Source organism: Pleurodeles waltl, chromosome 7 (genome assembly GCF_031143425.1).
Source record: "Pleurodeles waltl isolate 20211129_DDA chromosome 7, aPleWal1.hap1.20221129, whole genome shotgun sequence".
NCBI classification, from domain to species: Eukaryota; Metazoa; Chordata; class Amphibia; order Caudata; family Salamandridae; genus Pleurodeles; species Pleurodeles waltl.
The window spans coordinates 1,054,398,766-1,054,421,746 of record NC_090446.1 but is presented as its reverse complement, the minus strand read 5'-3'; the positions used below and the strand labels follow the sequence as shown (position 1 = coordinate 1,054,421,746).

At 44.9% G+C, this 22,981-nt stretch overlaps 1 protein-coding gene across 2 annotated transcripts in view; it reads right to left on the bottom strand.

Annotated features, from left to right (window-relative positions):
- Nucleotides 1-22,981, bottom strand: part of TEX2 (testis expressed 2) — a 465,912-nt gene that overhangs the window by 32,193 nt on the left and 410,738 nt on the right. The window contains exons 9-10 of one of the 2 annotated variants that reach the window (XM_069199934.1): nucleotides 11,092-11,214; nucleotides 3,370-3,579 (exon numbers count right to left, since the gene is read on the bottom strand). In XM_069199934.1, the coding sequence (XP_069056035.1) occupies nucleotides 3,370-3,579; nucleotides 11,092-11,214 (333 nt within the window). The remainder of the gene's footprint in view (nucleotides 1-3,369; nucleotides 3,580-11,091; nucleotides 11,215-22,981) is intronic. The other variant, XM_069199935.1, reaches the window with a different exon arrangement.

Below are 22,981 nucleotides of genomic sequence, written 5' to 3'. Positions count from 1 at the left end.
TCTCAATGCACTGATAAAATGTGATGTACAAAGGTGGAACGGTTTTATATGTTAATGAAATACGCTTTCTGAATTTTGAGTGGATTTAATCATATTTTTACAATTTTGCTTTAAAAATAAAGGTGTTTCTAAAAGATAAACCGTGCAGGATAACCTAGTTACTTCCTTTCTTTAATTTCATGTTAATCTTTACATGAATGCTTGCTTGTTTATTTAATTTCTTTCTCAGTGTTAGCGCTGATTCAGCCCACTGCTGCTTTTGATTTTGGGGCTGCATGTAAAGGTCAGGGGGGGCGCATGAAAAGGTCAGGGGGGGCGTACTTTGAGTATCAATGACCTAGTGTAATGATTTGTTTTGAATTATATTAAGGTATTTGTTTCCAGCCAAGTTCAGAATTAATAGAAATGTGCTTCATTTGTGTTCCTAATTCTGATATATTCTGAAATCCTTGCACAGTTCATTTAAATGTTGTTTGCTAGAAAATAAATCTTTCCTACCCCAGTAGTCAGCAAGATAGTCACATAAATTGTCACATAAATCCTCTCACTTTGAAGTCGGAGAAAGAAAAGTAAACACCAAGCTCCCACCGAAGACAGAGCCTGACATTTTCCCTTGTTCTTTGAATACACAGCAAATGTGATGAGATAAGAACAAGATTTACAGGCCTGTTTACAGAAAGGGAGCATTCTGAAGGATACTGTAAATAAGGTTTGGGCAAGGGTAGGGACAAACTCAAGCTAGGCAGCCCAATCAAATAAAGCCAGCAAATTGAAAGCAATGAAACATGTGTTACAAACCACAAAGTCAATGGCAAGCAAAGGGCAGAGTGCATTCCCAAGGAAGCTCTATGAATGTACTTAAAGTGGTAGCCGCGGGATACTTTGTGGTGAAAGTATTTTAGCCCAGTCCGTATCTTGCAGAGGTTTGGCTACATCAATCGCCCATGTAGGATGATGAGAAGCCCAGGAGTGGTCTCCATGTTGCGGGAAAGGTCTGTACACCCATCCTATTAGTTTGCCACCAGTTCCTATGGTGGAGAGCTTCTGGCACACATCATGTAGGCTTAGTGCTTGGTGGCAGACATGAAATAGGTAATTTAATGAATGGTTAAGATGTTTGTAAGGAGTTGACCTGGGTGAAGAGGGCTGTCTGCCCTAAGGGTTTAGAAATCTAGTAGCTCGCCTTCCAGAAACAAATCCCCCAGTTTTAAGATTCCTGCAGCATGCCATAATGTAGTTGCTCTGAGCGCAGCCATACTTTGCGTGTGGAAAGGCCTAGCAAAGGTTGTGCAAGAGCACAGGGTTTCTTCATGTCAGAGAGTCTACAGGTTCTAGCAAGGCACGAAAAAGCTGTGCAGATGGTGATCCGTGGATTGGTCAGTAGGAAACAATGAGCAGTGCAATAAGCCCTCCTTAAGGTCTTTACGGACAAACCCCATCTCATGCAGGGGGCGGGCAGACAGTCAGTGAGCCACCCATTGGACCTGTGCAGCAAAGTAAAAGCATTTTTAAGTCTGGAAGGCCTAATCCACCCGCAGTTACGGGTAGCTTTAGAGTGGAAAAAGCTACCCAACGGCACTCCAGCAACCAAATCTGATGTGTCGTGGGTCTGAAGAAGGAATGAGGGATGAGCAGGGGAAGATTTGCAAAATAATTAAAAAATCAGGGTAGCACACCATCTTCATTAGTGCTACATGGCCCACTAAGGAAAGCAGAAGAGAAGACCAAAAAGCAAACTGGGCTCAGAGGGGCTGTGTTGCTCTGCCGAGATTTCCATCCTGCAAATCAGTGGGGGAATGGTAGATATTAATTCCTATCTATCAAAAGGTAACGAGTTCCAAATTCAATCGGAGGTCTAATTGTATATAAAGGGGAAAACAGTACTGTATGTTAAACAAACACTAATTACATATCTTTGTCATGTTCTTATATTTTGTTTGTGCACTTTATATCCCAAATATTTTGAAGATTCTATGAGTACTTTGACATTTAGAGATAAGGCAGATCACTGGTGTGGCTTTTGCTCAATTGCAAAATTTAAGGCATGGACAGAGTGAGCAGCTGCCTTGCAGAAATTTGGAAGTGGTCTGGCCACTGCTAACCCTTCAGAAGCACAAACAGTGAACCACTGCACCAGAACAGTTTGCCAGGGCGGGTAGGTGCTGCTTGTTCAACTACTTGATAGTGCCTCTTCTCTTTCTCTCCTGTCTGCAGAGACCAGTCTTCAGGTACTCAATACCTTCCGATACTCTTAGTGGACCCATCTTTTCTGATTTTGGCAATTGTCCCACATTGTTCTTCTCTTACTTATTTATCCAGTTCTTAGCAATAACCCTTTGAATCAGATGCAGTGGATCTCCCATTTGATCCAGATTACATCCTCCTCTTTTATTATCTTTGATTGGTAGTCAGGGCTCCCAGTTCTGAGATAAATGTAGAATCCTGAACATACACTCTAGTGCATTGAGGCTCATGACATTAGGTCTGAGACTGTCGTCCACACCACCTGCTCTGCCTCATTCATTTTTTTTTTTAGGTTTAAAGTTCCCTGGGAGGTTGGGGTGAGCCAGATGTTTTTGTTCAATTTGTTAAAACTAGCATAAGGTTACTTACCTTTATGTTTCCCTAATTGACTGTCAGGGATTTTAAAATGTTTAGAAACATAATAGAAATGTTGCTGTTGCTTTCTCTCCAAGAAAGATTTGGTAGATTTGGGTAGGGGTGATCGCCTTGACACAGTGCTGAAGGGCATTTATTTACTACTGAACGAGGATGTAATGTTACACCTAAATGTGGCATACCAGGAGGCAATCACAAAAAGACCACATTTAATAAATACTGATATATAAAATAGAGTAAATAAATTCACTTATAAAGTAATCTCTTGGGTGCGTCTGTTTTGTTGTTGAATTCTTGTCCTGAATTTTGACCCTTATTCCTGAATTTTTGTCCTGAACTTTGACCCTTTGTCCAGAATATTTTTACAGTCCTGTCCAGAATTTGCCTCGATGCCAGGTGGTCACCCTACAAAGAACAACAACAATTTCTGGGACTAGTGTTAGCCCCTATATATGTACTTCCTCGTCCTCTGTACCCCACACCCGTGGAAGGAGTCCTCTAACTTAAATGTTTTGAAAAACATGTGGCGCGCCGCATTGTTTGCAAGCGTACATTGCTTTAGTCACCTCTCTTCAAAGTGAAACTTGCTCTCTTAGAATCAACAACTGTGGAATAGAATATCAAATGCATTTTTTGTGAAATACCAAAGACCGTTACTATCAGAAGACATCCTGTGGAAAGCGTACTGTAATTAAAATATATTTGACCCTCAGAAAAAACAACTAAGCGTCCAGTTCTCCCTGCGCTTACCATATTCTGTCAGTAGGTGGCGGTGGAATGTTTACGGATAGTGTTCCTTTGCACTCCTGTACTTCGACTGTTAGCAGCAGGGGGGTATTGGATACCTCTTCGATTTTCTTTTTAATGAATTCTGTCTCTGTGGCCTTCTGGAAATATTTTGACTTGGTAATTTTGTCCACAAACCTCATGATTTTGCTCGTTCGGTGTACGCCAGCGTACCTAGGAATTTGGGAAACAAAGAAATCAACAACTGGTTTACCCATCGCATTTATCACAGAGACCTGTGAGACTGGCTACAAAATGGCCAGTTCTACCCACAACGCCATTACGTAACGAGCACTGGTGAAGCCAGCCATTTTAGCTTGGTACAGCCCAAATGTTTTTCAAGGCTCATCGAACCTGCATCACACAGAGACAGATACAGCACAGGCATCACCAGTTCAAGAGTCAAACTGGCAGGTACAGCACAGGCATCACTAGTGCAAAATCTACCCCACAAACTGGACTGGTACAGCACAGGCATCAGTGGCGCATGATTCACCGCACAAACAGTGCAGATACTGCACAGGCATCATCAGTTCAAACTTCATGAAGTGCACGACAGAAACGGACAAGGATCGCCGGTGCACGCCGCCTATCCATCGCAAATGGGGCAATGGAACAGCAGGGCATTAGCGGGGCATATTACCCTGACAAACTGCAGCTTCAGCAGCAATGGACAATAACACTGCAAGCAACACTCACTAAAACACACATACACCCCAGTTATCAGCAGTTCACGCCTCGCACAAACTGAACAGGGATAGCACTGCAAGCATTCCACTCATATAGGACAGGTACAATAGAGACAGCAGCCCTGCACACTACCTTCACAACACAAGCAGATGTCCAAGCTACCCTTACAAATGTAAGAGGAAGTCCACAGACCGCAGCAGCGCAAGCCACCCAGCAAAACGGACAGGTACACCACATGAAGCCGCAGCGCAAGCTAGCCACCAAAAGGGATACGTACACTACAGGCATCAGCCCTGCAAACCTCCCACCCAAATGGACAGGTACAGCATAGGCAGCAGCCATGCAATCTAACTTCCCAAATGGACAGGTACACCACAGGCAGCAGCAAATAAGTTAACCACATAAGTGGGACAGGTATAGCACAGGCTGACATTCCATCAAGAAACATCACAGGAAGCGATTTTAGTAAAACTGGTAAACCGCTCCTCTCATCTACCCTAAGCCTCCTTCCATTTTCACTCTCACTCAAACTCCTGCAGAGATCCTTTCACTCCACTCTCAACTCCTGCAGCCATTCCTCCTCAGCACGCCCCCTCTAACAAGGGTCAGTCGCAGAGGGGCAGTTTTTGGGCCACATGGCAGCATGAAAAGCTTCTGCAAGAAAAACAGCAGTGGGCGGTGAAATACATGTCTTGCTTCGATCTTACTTAGAGATCGATTGTGAAGGGACAGCGACTAAAAATTGTCGGCTGTTCGTCTACCCATCTCTTGCACCCCCCACCTAATTTAGGGTTCTAGGATAGTGATTCTCCCAATGGCAACAATGACAGTGACTCGATCTACTGGTCCCCTGCAACTCAATTCTCAACAGTGTTTCTCCTGTCCTATCCAGGACTGACCATGGCAGTCCTGGACAGGAAAAGCATACAAATGTTGTGTCATGTGATTGGCATTGACAATCACAATGCACACGTCTCAAAACATTATGTGGGAGTCTGAATGAAAGGGAGTACCTGAAAGACAATTCTGTCAGGACCGGAGGCGAGGATTATGCAGATCTTTCTTCACTCTTTATTCAACAGCAAGTTCAATGTTAAGCAAGAAAAACAACAAGAATTACAACTCCCATGGGGACGTTCCCATGGCAACCAATGTCCAATCAAGCCTTCAGACGATCTGTTTAAATGTCCTTCGTCGTAGTCATCCGTCCTCTTTCTTCACTGCTCCAGTGTCAGTTAAGTTTGCCCTTACTGCCTCTGAGTACCTTATATTTGTTCCAACTTGTTTCAACTAACGCTGATTTGCACGTTCGTTTTGCCATTCTGAAACGGTTTTTTCCTCTTGTTTCTACCGCGCACGCAGCAGGCTTTTTTGCTCGAGCGCCGATTCAACACGATTCTCTCACGCCGCTAATCTAAAACAGCACATTTTTTGAGCGCTCGAGTCGCGTTGAATTGTGGGGCGACAGGGGTTTATTGAGCAAAAGCTCATTTATTAACCCCTCCAATCCCCACATGAACACTGCTTTTTGCGGCTGAAGAGACACCGCGTTGCGGTAAGAACGCTTCCATTTTGGGACATCGCGCGACCCTGTGGCCCTATTCTTCGCCGGTTTTGGGGACAGGAGCGTGGGGGGCTGCCCTTATTATTATTTTAGGGTGTTCTTCTGTCAATAATTCCCTGAGTCCCATGATGCAGTCAGCGCAGGACCATGACTTTTACCCCAACATGCCCCCAGGAAAGAGCCCTTCGCAACGCGTTCTCCCTCCTGGGGTAGATGTGTTGCTCTCGCAGGCTATCGCCCAGGCTCTCACCCCTATTAGAGAGAGCGTGGCACAACTTGCAGAACAGGTGTCCAAGGGGACCGGCATGTTTGGGGGGACTGGGGCGGAGTTAAAGACTTCTGAGGTTGCAGCTCCCAAGAAATCGCGCAAGCGGGACGCGGCGCACCTAGAAGACTTTGAGCGCTTCGCCAATGCCTTCTTTAACAGTGCACACACGCATAGGCGCACACCCTTCCAGGACGGTTCTCAGCCCGGAGTGACTGGTGAAAAGCTTCACCACATAATGGGCCCTGATGTGGGGTCACCCAAATGCATTGCTGGGGACTCTGACGGGATTCCTCCTCTGCGGAGGATCAAGACTCAGGTCACCCCTGGCGCCCTGGGGCCTCTATGCCAGATCCGTAAGAGCAGGATGACTCGCGCTCTGATATGTTTGAACCTGAGGGAATTTATCAATCTCAGTCATCGGAGTGACGGGCGGAGCAGAAGGTGGCCGAATATGTGGCTAGTAAGATTCGTCAGCCTCTTGATAAGGAGGTGTGGGCTCGCCTGAAGGCCGAATGCCCGCGTCCTACCTTGCCAGATAGAGTGGCGGCTACTCCGGATATAGATCCGAAGATGTGTACTTTTTTTGCGAAGTACACCAAGGACCCAAAGAAGGGTATTGACCGATCCTGGAGTGCTTGCCAGGACAAGCTACTTGACGTGTTAGGTCCTCTAACACGGATCATTCAACTGGCCGAACGTGCAAAACATACTGACACCCCCATACCGACGGATGTCGTGGCCGGGTGGGCGCAGAGGGCAGTTTGCCTCCTGGGTAATGCTAATTGCGCTGTCTCGGCTGAGAGGCACCAATCCTTACTTATCAAGATAGACCCCAAATTGGGGGAGTTATCTAACTCTGAGGCAGGGGCGGTCGCCCAAGGTAATTTATTCGGCGATCCGTTCGTCAAGGAGTTGGGCAAATTGGTCGCCACCTTTTCTGCGCTGGACAAGGCTCAATCTTCTATCAAGAGGATCTTCCCGGAGAAGGTTTTTGGAGGGGCCGGACGAGGCAGGGGCCGCTCCTCTGGCCGCCTTTACCAACAAGGCCCCAGCTCCTACAGAAATAATGGATGGCGAGATGGTTGCCAAGGCACCTTCTTTCCCAATCGAGGCAGAGGGAAAGCAGAGCAAACAGGATCGCCCGAGGAGGAGCGAATGCTCCAGGAGGCCCTTCTGGTAAGGATTACCCCTTCTTCCCCTTTAAAAATTGGAGGGAGGTTACGCTTGTTCAAACACAAATGGTCACACATAACCTCTGATGCCTGGGTGTTACAGACGGTGACAGGGTTTCACATCGAATTCTGGGGAACTCCGGTCCAGGAGAATCTTCCAAGAGCCTTAGTCTTTTCGGCTGTCGATTCTGCTATTATAGACTCAGAAGTCCATGACCTTCTTTGGAAAGGGGCCATACGCAAGTCTGTCCTTCACCCCAGAGGTTTTGTCAGCAATCTTTTTCTTGTAGAGAAAAAGGACAAGGGTTTGTGCCCGGTTATCAATCTCAAATCATTCAACAAGTGGGTGATCTACAGACACTTCAAAATGGAGGGCATTCATATGCTCAGGGATCTCCTGTTACGGGAGATTAGATGGTTCGTCTGGACCTAAAGGATGCTTACCCGACGGTCCCCATATTTCCCCCTCATCGCTGGTTCCTACAATTTCTGTGGAGGGATCAGGTGTTTGCGGTCACGTCTCTCCCTTTCGGCCTCTCTTCGGCACCGTGGTGCTTTACCAAACTGCTCAAACCAGTGGTGGAATACCTTCGCTCTCGAGGGATTCATCTGATCATTTACCTGGATGATCTCCTCATCATGGATCAATCCAGGACCCAACTTATATCCAATGCGAGCACGACTATTGTACTCCTCCAGGATTTGGGGTTTGTGATCAACCAACAGAAATTGGATCTTCTGCCCTCACAGTCGATTACTTTTCTGCGGTTTCTCATAGACTCCCAATCAGCTTCCCTCAGTCTCCCGAGCCCGAAGATTTCCAAGATCAAGAAAGAACTGAGGAAAGTTCTGAGACGCAACAGGATCTCGCTGAGGCAATTGGACAGAGTAGTGGGACTGCTCTCCTTCTCGATTCAGGCCATTTTTCCAGGCCCTCTTCACTACCGGGCTCTCCAGTGTCTGAAGGCGCATCACCTTCGACGCGGATTAACGTATTCCGAGCTCATTTCCCTAACCCATGGGGCGAGAACAGAGTTCCAATGGTGGCTGGACCACATGGAGGCATGGAATGGCAGGGCCATTTTCGGAGCCTCACTGGACCTTGTCATAGAATCGGGCGCCAGCCGCCAGGCTGGGGTGCCCGATGCGGGGCCGTCTCGTTCGCGGGACGATAGACCCCTCTGGAGCTCAGTATGCACATCAACTGTCTGGAACTCCGGGTGGGTTTGTTTGTGATCAGGTCCCTGACTCTGGACAAGTTCTCCTGTGTTGTTCTTCTTCAGATGGACAATGTGTTTGCAGTGCAGTACATAAATCACCTAGGGGGCACGCATTCGAGAGCCCTAGCTGAGTTGCTAAAGGATTTTTAGCACTTCTGCCTCCAACACCAGATTTCGGTGACGGCGGAGTACCTTCCCAGTTCCAAGAACACTCTGGCGGACTGGAATTCCAGATTCCTGGCAGACTCAAGCGACTGGCAGCTGGACAAAGTAGTTTTTTAAGTGCTCATGGAATGTTGGGGTCCTTGTTCAGTGGATCTCTTTGCGTCCAGATGGAACGCCCAATTACCGACGTACTTCAGCTGGCGCCAGGACCCGGGGGCAGCGGCAGTGGGCACGTTCTTGCAGGACTGGGGGCGGCATCAGGGGTTTGCAATCCCTCCTTTCCTTCTGATAGAGAGAGTATCAGCCCAGGTACATCATCAGGAGGCGACAGTGGTACTGATAACCCCTCTTTGGAGGTCACAGGTGTGGTTCCCGGCACTTCTAGAACTCTTGTGCGACTTTCCAATTCGCCTCCCGGACTCTCCCTCAATTTTAAGGGGGAACTTTCATCCTCTGGTCCTTCAAGGCCACCTCGTTCTGGTGGCTTGGAAGATTTCCAGGCTCGCTGGCAGGACTGCTGGCTTTCACAGGACGCTGAGAAATTCATCAGACAGGCATGGGCTCCGGGAACATGTAAACGGTACAGGTTTGCATGGAATAAATGGGCTCGTTGGTGTGTGGAAAGATATCTTGATCCCATGTGGGTCCAGATTACAGATATCCAGAATTTTCTTGCGGAGCTGGCGGAATCTGTCTTGTCTTACTGCTCCGTAAACTCCTTTAGATCTGCATCTCGGCTGGCCATCGGACACTGCAGAACTGTCCAGTTGGAGAGCATCCTTGGGTATGTAAGTTACTTAAAGGTATCAGAATCTCCAAACCTCCGGAACCCAGGTATTCGGAGTTATGGCACGTTAATCAGGTTCTTCAACTGTTATCCTCGTGGCAGAATAATCACCATTTTCACGGAAGGAGTTGTCAGCTAAGTTGGCTATGTTACTGTGTCTTATATCGTGCAAAAGGGTGTCAGATGTTAGAGCCCTGGACGTCTCGGCTACAGTGTTTTCCCCGGAGGGGGTGACTTTCACCGTTTCCAGGAGGACCAAATATATTATCAGGTCGGTAACCTATCCAGCTTTTCCCCAGGCACCAAAATTATGCGTGGTAAGATGCCTCAAGGTCTATGAAGACGTGACAGCCGAATTTCGGCCTCCAGGGGAACGTCAATTGTTGATTTCGCGGAAGAAACCTTTTAAGGCAGTCTTCTCTCCTTCGATAGCTAGGTGGACAAGATGGATCTTGACAGAAGCAGGCATCAACGTACGAGTTTTTGATGCACACTCCACTCGGGGTGCTATGGCCTCCAAAGCCATCCAGGTGGGTGGCAGGTTAGAGGACATTATGAATGCTGCAGATTGGTCATCAGAGTCTACTTTCAAAACTTATATTTTAAACCTATAAATAAAGCAGCCTCTTTAGTGGTAAGTAAGCTTTAAACTTGCATAATCCTCGGCTCCGGTCCTGACATAGAATGAGAAATTTCCTAGCTAGCGAGAAGGAAAGTTTCAATTCTATTAAGGACACGGAGGAAAGGATTATCCCACCCTACACAGGATAGGTGTTTTACACCTGGGAGTTTATGGAGGTAGCATTTGAGGTGGTATATACATATATAGTTGTTACGGTGGATGTATGAGTATCTTGGTTGTCTTTGCTTCCTGCTTATTAATTGACTCATGTAAGTAATACGGTTTGAAGATGCAATGCACTTTATCAAGGATATACATATTTTCCTATACTCGTTTTGTTTTGGAAAAGAGTCTTTCATTCGCTTAATGTGTGATGTTATTCCCGAAGGATCAGAGGTGTCAACAACCTGAGAATGTCTGAACTCCCTTCCGCAGTGAAGTCGAGGATGGATGACGACGACAAGGGATATTTATACACATCATCAGAAGGCTTGATTATTGGACATGGGTTGCCATTGGGAGTTGTAGTTCTTGTTTTTCTTGCTGAACTTTTAATTTGCCTTTGAATAAAGAGTGAAGAAAGATCTGCATAATCCTCACCTCCATGTCCTTAATAGAATGGAAACTTTCCTTCTCGCTAGCTAGGAAATTTCTCATACTCACTTCAAGTTGTGTGAGAATGCACCAGTGTTTTGCAATTATGTATACCTTTCCCTATGCTTTTTTTTTATTGAAGGTCACAGCTTTGTCTTTATGTCTTAGTGCATGAAGTTGAGGATGCCTTATAGCCAGAAGCCAATGAAGGCTTTTGGGCGGAAGGGTCCCCAAGGATCTCGAGCTCAGCCAGATCCAGTCATCTGGCTCGAGCTTCTAGTAACTTGCCCACCTCTGCAGGAGAGAGATTTCTTCAATTTAAAAAATGATCACCCTCAGTAATGCTCCACATAATGACTGGAGTCCACAGAGAGCAACCAGTGTCTCACCTGCTGTAAACTGAATGGTTGCAATGGTCTGCAACAGAAAAAACAAAGGGGAAAAAGACAATTGATATTTCAAAAAGGTTGAAAACCTTCACTTCTCAACCTTCCTCTGAACTTCATGAGTATATAACAAGGTTAACACAGTTTATCTAAACTTGAAGCAGTGGAACTTCTAGGACCAGATTAGTGTTTCATTCAAAAGCAGACTGGTGTCTTACCCTTCAGCCCCCACGACTAGTTGCTTCTCTCCAGTTGCTTCAGGAGGATCATCTTCTTCTGACGAGCCGGCACTAGAGGACTCCTCGTCACTGTCAGCAAGGCAGTATGCTCGCGGCCTGGCTCTGAAAGAAAGATCATGGAGTGTCCACATTACAACTGATCCCAGTCCGAAGGTCATAAGACCCTTATGAAACCCAAAATGGCACAGGCAACTGACACACCCGATGATGTAAAATAAGGGGGACACATCACTGCGCTGGTGTGACACTTCCACAGGTGGTTCTGTCATGCTGGAGCCGTTTGACAGGAAATGTTTGAAAGGCCTTTCACACATAGTATATTTATGTCTCAGAATTGTCTAGTTTCTAAGCTTTTGTGGATTCACAAAAATCTTGCAATGTGCACAAGCCAAAGATGTGCACACTATTCCTCCATTCCTACTCAAGCAGAGTGCCACTGTGGTGAAAATGTGCATATGCTAATTGTTTCTGTCATAAATAAAATATTTTACTCTGGAGAAAACTCCTACCTTCTTCCCTATTAAATATGTAAATGCACTCTCCTCATGTCAAACCAGAAAACCGTTACTCCAAACGTTAACAGGAGTAGTTGTATGTACGTTTCCATGCTGGGAAAAGCCATGCATGTCTCACATTGGGTTGTCCATGCACTATCTGAAGGGAATCTCCTCCCCATAAAAAAACCCGTTTCACCCCCATAACTACATTCTGGATAGATAAATAATCTGCAGTATAAGCTAGTTTCCAGAAATACTAAGAACCACATGTAAAAAGCATTTTTGAGGTTGCTAACAGTCTGATCTGCAGAAGCGGGATGCTTGTGACCTCAAAAATGATATTTTTAAATGTACAAACTGTAAATTGCTACTCTGTATTAAGTCACCAAATTGCAATTTGCGTTTGCAACCCAACACCAATTCAGTATTTGGAAGGGGTGTGTTTAGGGCGTCCCTCCAAATACCAAATGGTGGTGCTATGTGTTAAGATGTTGCCACTTAAATCCAGCTGCAAAATATGAATATTTGATATTCTCTTCAAAGGAGATTGTAACCCATTTGCAAAGGAAAGGGGTCCCACAGTGGACACATTTCCCTTTGAAAATGTAAAAAAAAAAAAAATACAAACCTCTGCCTACGCTTCAAAAATGAAAGTTAAATGTTTCATTGTTTGTTTTTGAAACACATTCTATTTTCCTGTAAGGAAAACGGGCAGAATTAAACAAAAGACTGCTTTATTTAAAGGCAATCACAGACATGGGGGGTCATTACGACCCTGGCGGCCGGCGGTAAGTTGGCGGTAACACCGCCAACAGGCTGGCGGTGTTCCGCCAGCTATTATGACCGTGGCGCAATAGCCACGGCCATACCGCCGGCCCCTCCACTATACCGCCAGGCTTCCGCCTGGCGGTCATAATCCCCAGGGCTTATCCCCTGGGGATTATGAGTCCCCGACCGCCAGCCTGTCCGTGGCGGTAAACACCGCCATTGAAAGGCTGGCGGAAAGGGGACTTGGGGTGCCCCTGGGGGCCCCTGCACTGCCCATGCACTTGGCATGGGCAGTGCAGGGGCCCCCAGGCATAGCCTCGTCACGCATTTCACTGCCCGAATTTCGGGCAGTGAAATGCGCGACGGGTGCTACTGCACCCGCTGCACATCAGCATTGCCGCCGGCTCTATTACGAGCCGGCAGCAATGTTGATGTGACATTTCCGTTGGGCCAGCGGACGGTAACACTGTTACCGTCCGATGGCCCAGCAGAAATGTCATAATAGGGAGCCATGAATACCGCCGGCAATGGCGGTATTCTGACTCCCGCAGCTGACCTGGTGGTCTGCTGAGCCCAGCAGGCCACCATCCATGTGACAGCTATCATTCCTAATGGGTTGCAAACTGCGACCTACCTCATTAATATTCATGAGATAGGTTGATTTGCAACTCAATAGGAATTCCTAATTAAAAGAAAACAGGTTTCATATGTTAGGAATAGCAAGTCCCTAACTGTGAGTCACAGAAAATAGTAATTTGAAAATCACTATCCCAAAATTTTGGACCTCTTGTAAGGGTTGAATCTCTGCAGATCCAAATCATATGAATCAAGTTCTTGAATACATTTTTGTGCCCTTAGGTTTAACTTACACACACAAAAAACTGTCCACAACTTGTCCCTATAAGACCTGAAGAGTTTAGGGCTCACTGTATTCTAGTAGCATTGGTATATCATAACCCTTCTGGCAAACATCTGATGTGCCAAAAGCAAGGAATATCAGTTTTCTCTACCGATAATTATCCGACTGTTCTGATCTCTTTGCTCCTGACTTTTTATAATTTATATTTGACATTTCTTCAATTACAAAACTAATTTTAGGCTGATGTGGTCCTGATATATTACCTCACATTGTTATTAGAACACCACAATAGTACACCCTCAGAATAAAAATAGGAAAGACTGAGTGAACATGTGTAGCCTTTGAACCCCTGACAGAGTTTGTAAAAAGGATGTATCAGGGAGGGGGTATTTGATAACAGAGACAGCACTTGGACCAACATAACTTGTTTCCATTGAGCAGTACCATCCTGCCCAAATGCAGGCAACAGCCTGTCCTCTGCAGGCACTCACCCAACACTTCCAAAACATCTAAAACAACTTAATTTGTTAAAACAAAGACCAGTAAAGGCCACATTGTACTTCTACAAAGTAACACCTGCAACACAGCCAGCCAATATTGGTTCATTTCATAGCACAAGTTAACACGTGCCTTTACCAAACTACGAAGAGCATACGTTGTTCAGGCTCATATCTGTAAACTCTAGCATCATGCACTACACAAAGAACTTTAGACCGGAATGTAAAATATTACACAATTCTTGCTCGTGAAACTTTCTACTGGCGATCATATTTCTGCGCAACCTGTTTCACAACATTTTCTGAGTGATAGTTGAGCACTTTCATGAAAGCCCTGCTTGTGATAGCAAATGTTGATCATGGCCAAACCGGATTAACGCTTATGTTTTGAAGGCCTAAGACTACATGAGGACATACTTCTCTTCTTGTGTAATAATTCACACATTTCCAGGAACATGCAGGAAGGCTGGGTTTTCTTTCACTTGTTAGTCCCTTGTTTTTGTAAACTAAAACCCCTTTTGAGCCTATCCCAACACACTTTGAGTACATACAAGGGCGAAAATAATTAAAGCTAATGAAAGTGACCATCAGTCCTAGTCATGCCAGTGTACAGAAAAGCTGAAGTCCTGCCTGTTGGCATCAACAAACGGTCTATTGCGTAGAAAGGGTCTTTTATTACCAGTTTAACAATTCTGGCAAGCAACGTATTCATTCTGGCAATCTGCACACTGTGGATCGTTCATAGTCATCCAGCCCAATTCAAAAGGCCATAAAGAGCATGTCATCACCCTTGGAACCCGTGGGCTCGCAGCGCACGGTACATGACGTTTCTCCTTTGCCTGGGGTGCTGGGACAGAACACGTGCGTCTACATACGGATAATTCAGGGAGTGGGCGTTGCCCAACAGATTAATATTGCGCTTAGTGCAGCGCTTGAGACTGGCAACAGACAGATTTCAGCTGGAAGACTGGCTTGTTGGTACAGATTGTGTCCAAACGCCACTCTTTCAGCAAGGTACACACTGATTTTTTACAAGTCATATCCATAATTACTATTTACTTTCTCAATTCTTTTCTCTTAGCTTGATAGAATAGTAATTTAAACCCGGTAAACATAATGTGTTACAGACCGATTAAATATTGATAAAAACTTTAAACGAGGCTGTGGGTTTTACTGTTAGCATATTTTTATTCATACATGATAGTCTTCACTTTTTGGTCATTCCATGCCTCTATTCCTACTTTCTGTTATGATCATCCAGAGTCATAACGCTGGTGTTACTATTAAATACTCTGTCATCCAGAACATCTAGCCCCTGCTTGCTCTAGCCAAGTCCTCCTTCATAACACAGTAACATTTGTACATTTTTTAACTTCCGTGGACTCACACTTTCACAATTTACGTCAATATGAAGCAAAAACTTTATTTGGAATTGTTTTGGGGTTTTATGTTAGTAGTACCGAGGGTACTCCTTGGTGCCGCTCAACTGAAATATGTGGGCGTACCACGAAGTTTGTGGCCCATATGTCCACAACATTTCAGAGTTCAAACTTGTGTTGCAACTTTACTAGCCAGAATGAGTCAAACAGGCTTTCAAATGAGTATTATTATTTTATTACTAGCGAGCCCACAAAGGATCTGATTAGAAGCATCAATGAGCTACACCAACGGCAACCAGGCCAACGCCACCATTTTCTTGGGTGTCCGTTAACGAACTTGCAAGGATTTTGGGATATCAGACAAATGTTCTCACAAGCAAAATATTTTAAAAGCAATTGTCAAGTCTGCAGAAAGAAATATCCAACTTCGACAACCTGTTGTTATGAATAGAAGATTTTTAAAACGGGAAGATAGTGTATTCCGTAATGATGCCACTAAATGTCAACGATAAATTATTGTAGATACCAACATCAATGGCACGGTGTAATGTGATCAAATGTTTTTTTTTACAAACATATTGACATAGGAAACCAAAACACGGAACAAAAAAATCATTAATCCATAAGCTGATTTTACTGAAACTAGAAACCTCATTAAATTAATGTCATAAAGAAACAGGAGAAGTGGAGGGATCTTCCTGTAATATAATGCTCTGGTGGAAACATTTCACCTTTGCCTTCTACTACAAGGACGTTCACTTAATGTGAAATGTCTCTGTTTGAGGATACAATTGCATTCAAAACCCACAAACATATTAATAAAAATACATTATAAACCACAACAATATCAACAAAAATACAAAACAATTTCAAGCTCACTTTCTTGCCAAACTGCACATCTGTTAGTGCACTGGAGAGTCTGCACGAATTTGTTTTCTTCATTTTGTTTACGGCTTTGGCTAATAGCAGCTCTGGAGCCAGGAACGGCTACTCCAAGAGGGCGGAGGAGCGTCGCCCGCCCCTTCCCCACTGCCAGCAGCGTCCGCTGCAAATCCTTTCACAAGGAAAGGATAATAAACGCTGTTTATTATCCTTTCCTTGTGAGGGGGGGCATTGGGGTGACGAGCAGAGGGGAGTACCCGTCTCGGGCCGGCCAAACACACATGCACACAGGGATCTCTGGGCTGGAGAGAAGCTGCACAGGCTCCCAGTCTGCCTGGGAGCGCCCTGGCTGGGTGCTCCCCACAAATCCTGACACTGCACTAAGCTGTGTCAGGATTGGCAGCAAGGCAGGCTGGGAGCCTGTGCCTTCATGCAGCCAGCAGAGGTTTTTAATTTTATTAATATTTCCCCCCCCCCGGCACCTCCTTGCCCCACCCCGCACAGGCCGCCCGCCCCTCTTAAAACCGTGACTGTCTTGAGCGCTTGTGGTTTTTCATTGCATATGTAGGGCAAAGGAGCTACATATTTGTACAATATTATCAAGAGGCAGGGTATACCTATTCTTTGGGACAGTGACTGTGCTGTGTTTAGCTAGGCTTTGAATGGCTTTCACAGGACAATGAATGAAACTCTTCTGCAAATCATTCACACCTCACCTCTCAGGTCATGTATAACATCAGATAAATTATATTTACCGCTATAAAATCAGGCTGTGTTAGGGTACTAAAGCTTTTTGTGACACTACAGAGGACAAATCCCCTAGCTCAGCCCTTTGAGATGCCTTGGGAAGACACATACAGACTCATTTGGTACAGTTAAATGTAACGCTGCCCTAATCGAAGATTAGACAACTATATAATGTAGGAGGCTGGCTCTCTATATAGTGTACAAAAATGATGTGCACTGTGCAGAGTCCAAGCAACCCCACCTTGATTTACAGAGGTAAATACTAGACCACCTAATGCTCTAATGTTTATGGTAGCTTGGTCGGGCAGTTAGGCCAATCTTGGAGAAGTTCTAAGGATTTGTTGTGCTCACAGTATCAATAAATGTGCATACACACGGAGATGAATAATTCCAGATCAATTTACAAAAATATTTCAGATTTGTATAAACATTTTCAAGACCAAGATCATCAAAATCAGGTAAGATTTTTCTACGTTTATCAAAAATAGTCTTTTTTTGCATAATTACGCACCACAGGAATCAATGGGAAAAAACTTTTAAAACGCATATAAAATCAGGCAATGCTTTTGCCAATGCCTCCTTTCGTTTTTAGGTTGAGGTCATCGAGATGTCCTGTGGACCAACTGGGGAAGTTCGGATGGCTCCCAGATTCGGTGGGAGCAGCTGCTAACAAGTCCTTGGAGCTCGTGCAAGACCACTACGGGGGCCACTTGGAAAAGCACTGCACAGGCAGACTTTAAGATGAGTCTGGTGGGTCCCCCTTGGAGTATCAAGGTCGCAAGGGGTGGGGGATTAGTTCTCTGGTGCAGGGGACAGAGAGACCAGGCGCAGAGCAGATAGGTGAGCCAAGAGCTGGGTGCAAACGTACCCCTGGAACCAGGAGGCAGGTCACTATAAGGGTGGATTGCAGGTTCCCAGGGCCACTCTGGGGGTGGTTCTTACGCGTGCTCAAGACCCTCAACTTGAGTGTTCTTCTGGTCCTCGGGGAGCTAGGCGTGTACTTTTCTTCTGGGTGTCCGACATTGGGGGTCCAGAACCCAGGTCTGTTGCATGGTTCGGCCAGTAGAGGCTGCAGTGCCACCAAACATGGCACACTTGTCCTCCAGGTCTGTCGGTGGAATTTGGTCTGGCTGCTGTGCTGGCTGCGTCCGGTCAGTGAACTGGACTTCACTGGTCTTTTGCTTCTTTGTTGCAGGGAGGGATGCCTTCACTCTGGAGAGAGACCTTTGGTGATTTTCAGAAGGGTGGACGTCCTCCAGTGTTTTGTAGAGTGGGTCTGGTGTCCATGCAGCACCTTAGCAGCAACTGTCAAGTCCTGGGTGCAGCAGGAAGGGTTTGGCACCTTTTTCTTAATGCAGCAGGACTGAAGTTCTCGAGCCTTAGGGCTTCTTTGTTGCTGGCCTTCTTCTGTCCTTGGAAACTGATCTGCCGGTCTATGGGTGCCCACTAAATACTGCATTTAGTGGGCGTTTAGGGGAGTTACTAGTAGTGACCAAAGGGTCATCTAGCTGAGGGTGGCTACACCCATTATGTTACCACTTCCTGTGGGCAGAGGTCACTTCCCTATCCCCGATTGGCTATTTTCTTACCATGCAATATGGAGGAAAATTAAATGGAGGGGTCACCTCACATGCAACACCTTAGGGGTGGTGCAGGCTGGGGGTGGCCACTCCTCCTGACCTTTGTGCATTTTCCCCGCCATTGCTCCTGCCAAAAGTGGGGTTTGCAACTGGGGCAGCCATCTGCTGCTATCAGCATGGTTGGGGGTCGTGTTTCAAGGACAGCAAGCCCTTTGAAGCTCGCTGGCAGGCCTGTGCACATTCTTGGGGAGGAGGTTTAACACCTCTGCCAAGGAAGGGCTTTTTATTCTGAACCATGAGAGCAAGGGCTCTCACCCCAGGGTTCCAGAATATTGTCTCGTGGTGGCAGGCTGGTTGTGACGGACAGCAACTATGCCATGGTTAGTTAGCTTTTGCAGGGGTCACCTCTAAGGTGGCTCCCTGGGTGCATCCAATACTGGTACCAGTTAGGATATATTGTTCTGAGTTGTTTGATACCAAACAACCCAGGGTTCAGAGTGGCCATCATGTAGCTGTGAAACAACCAGTGTCCAGCACATGCATTTAAAGTGGCTGCTCTGTTCACTTACTATGTCCCAGGTTTGGCAAGGACACAGTTTGGGGGATGTTGCTCATGCGTCTATGCCCACACATGCATTAGAGTGCACCCTTCTTTAGGGCTGGAAGCCCTGCCAGATGGGAGGCTTGCCTATACTGCATGCAGTGTGTAATGACAGGTCACACAGGCTGAGTGCCATGTCAGTTTTGCATTTTAGGATTGCACCAGGACACTCAGCCTGCAATGGCAGTGCTGGGTGCACTTGGATGAATGGTCCCTAAGGGTGGCATAATCTGTGCTGCTTCCCTCAGGGGCCTATCCTTAGTACCCTATGCCTTGGGTACCCAAGTACTATTTACTAGGGACTTATAGTGGCAGCTAAAGGTGTTGCCAATTATGCCAATGCATCACAACAGTTTTGGGAAAGAGATCTGGCCTAGGGAACCTGGTTAGCAGGGGCTCTGGGCACTAACAACTTTGAAACCACATCAAATACCAGGCAGTAAGTGGGGGGCTAGCCATGTCAAAAGAGGCACTTTCTCACATATAATACCAAAATGGCCCATTTATCCAGTCAATATCTACCATGGAGGACGCCAAATGTAGCTAGATTGATGGTAAGAACATTTTGATTTTATTGATGGCACTCAGAGGCAAATTCACTAAAATAATTTACAACAGTCAAAAATACCAGGAGCCTCAATAAACACTCCTAGCTTCATCTGCGAATGACGGACATTCTTTTAAAAACATCACTATCATTATATGATTTAAAACACTCCTTTCCATTAAACGTCACAACTTCTTTTTCATCCTGCTCTCATTCTGCCACTAATTGGCACTTAGCAACGTTAAGCCAGAACAGTTTGAAAACTGAATTGCTCCACCAGTCTGCAGACATCAGAACGTGGTGTAACCAACACCCCAATCATGTGTCAACTTTTCATTTGCTAACAGTTGCCAGTTCCCAAACCCACTGTGCTATACTCGGGGATCATTCTTTTTCCAGCACAGAGCTAGTAACATTCTGACCGCTCCCAAGCACTGTCTACAGTAGGGCTTTGTCACAAGAGTTAATTTGTTGAAGGTCATCATGGGGGAAGGCCACCAAGGCCAGGTAAGGATCTGCTTTTATATTGTATCATAGCACTAGATGTGGCTATGTACATTGGCATCTCAGATTCTAAAGCCTAATTGAACGCATTCAACATCTTAACATTCAATTTCCCCTGTAAAAAACTAGATATAACACTGAGGTAAACATCTCCAATCCAATATCCCAGTCACATATCAGCTATCCATTAAACATTACATCTGTCCATATGCCACAATGAGGATAATCTTAGTGTATGAGGTAAACCTCTAATCAACCTTTCCACATACATTTTGCTCAAGAGGATTAGCATTCACCAATTCAAGCATTTAGAAATATATGCTCTTTCAAGATTAATCATTCAATATCATAATGCTTCTGATATAAATCTAATAAATAATTGACCTCCCTTACAAAAGGAGCAAAAATGAGCGATGGATTCTATGCTACACACAGGCAGCTCATATGGCAAAAAGCTAAGATAGGCACTTTCAATGTTTTTGTACCCACAAACCTCTGTGGAGGTCTTTATCCCCCTCCAAAAGTACTGTCACAGACCAAATTCTCTTAAAATCTCAATGTTACTGAATCCAGACATCCTTTCCTGTAGTAAGCCATGCAATTCACCCCAAATGAAAGGTGCAGTTTTTCCCTCACCAGGGCATATAAAACATATTGTATAATGTCCCCGCATTTAGTTACATGACACACCACCCTTGGGGCAGCAAGGGGAGTCCTTAGGGGTGACATATGTAACAATAAGGTGAATTAGCAGTTTGAAAGTACCTTTAATTTCAAAGTCAAATTTGCACACATTTTACTGTTAAAAAAGTCTGCAAGGCAGGGCTACCTTTAGTCAGGCTAGCCTGGTTGATGAAGGGTGATACCCTGAAACCGGTCACAGGATGCTTGTTTCCAGTCCAGGGAGGACCTGGCCTGGCAGTTCGGGCTGGACTCTTCCCATGGGGAAGAGAATCAAGACTGATTTGCATATCTCTGGGTCCAAACTGGGGTGGCGTGGTGAGCAAAAGAAAGGTAGATTCAACCTAGATCTGTGACTGTGGGTCAGTGTTTGAAAAGGTTCAGCACTCTGTCCATCATCCTTTTGTGCTGCCTTTTAAAATGTCAGCAGGCAACACAGTAGTGCACACTCCAGTGCAGGAAATCTACCTGGCATCTAAACTTCCTGCCCTATTATATACTAGGGACTTATAGGCAGTTTGAATAACCCTTGCCCTATTATCTACTAGGGACTTACAGGAGTCTGTCATTGCCAATTGTAATTGTACCATTTCACAATATACCTCTTATTCAGAGCACTGGCCCTGGGCCTGTTTAGCAGAGCCCATGGCATAGTATGTGGTTAGTTACCCCCAGTATCAATCAGAAAACATTGGGGTGAAAATGCTAAAAGGATGACTTTCTCACAATCTGTTACTGCCAATTGGATTTTGCTGCATTTCGCCTTTCAAATATAAGCCAGTATATAAGAAAGATGACATTTTTAAAAAATACCCTCCAAATCTAACACTAGTACGGGTACCCACAAATTCAGCAATGTAGAAATAACCACTGCCCCTAAACTCTATATCTCGTGCCCATTTCAGAAATACATATGTCTTCTTGATACCCATTTTTCACTCTGCCTATTTCACTATATGAATTGATCTACATTCAGTACTCAATGAAAACACATTGTACGCTCCAGCTCAGTTGTTTGTTCTGAGTACCTTGGGTTATTGAAGAACCTGCAACCAGAGGGGCCTAGCAAATGTAATGGTATATTTATTTTCTCAATCTTGCATCGTGACGAAAAGTTACTGATGAAAATGTCACAAATGTCTGTTTTTCCTACTCATTTTTAATATTTAACAATTATTTTCCTTGGAAAAACCTTAACGGATCTACACATCTGACCCCTTGCTGAATTTGAAATATTGTCTAGTTTTTATAATGGTGTAGCTTTTCTGAATCACCCATTGGATTCACACCGGTTTTGACCACAAACTGGAAGTAAGTTGACTGCACAAAAAATAGGGAAAATGGGAGACCTCTTAGAAAAATGCCAAAACTGTGGTACAAAATTAGTTTTTTTTATTCAGATCTGCATGTTCTTTAAAGGTGGTGACTTAGTACAGTATACCATTCATGAATGCCTTTTTAAGGGAAAAGGCCAGACACTTATCTGGAGCACTTTTCCCTATTTATTTTTTAATAAAACTCAAAATGTTGCCATATTTTACCTATTTTCATCTGTCCTCTTCAAGGGAATCAACAACCCCTGGGTATCTTTACAATTCCCAGGATGTTTGGAAGAAAGGATGTAAATTTGGTGTGGACACCTTGTCTGGAAAAAAAAAGGTTAAGGAGCCCAAATCATAAACTACCCCAAATAGCCATCTCTCGCCCTCTCTCTCAGTCTCTTCTGCTGTCTTGCTCACCTTTGATTTTGATGTCATTTCACTATGCAACTATTGCACCACATTATCAAACAAGCAACTGTTTGCAGGGCAGTGTAACTAGTAAATATGAATCATCAATCAATTACTACATCTTTTTGTGTAGAGTGGTAGGGTAGAGCATGTTGCCTCTTCCTTTTGAAGAGTCTTGGTGATCTATATATATCGCAACAAAAGAACAAAAGAAGTGAGCCATCCTAACTTGTTGCTGCTAGTCCAACAAACAGCTGACATTAGCCAATGAGAGACTGCACTAGTCTACCACTAACAAAGGGCACAATTATGCATTTCTGCTCCAAGAGAATGCGGACATGTTCTTGTCCTGCAAACCTGGGTGCTCCCCATGCTTGCTGCTTCCACACAGTGGCTGCATACACATTAGTACACCCAAACTGTGCGCTTCATGTTCCCTTTATCTCCCAGCACTGTGTACCAGACTCCCACAGATGCACAGAAATACATATACATATATCACAAAATGTTTTTAGAATATCTCCATCACATAAATGCTGTTATTTTTAATTAAATCCAAAGATTAATTTTATATGTGTACTCCATCATAATGTATGC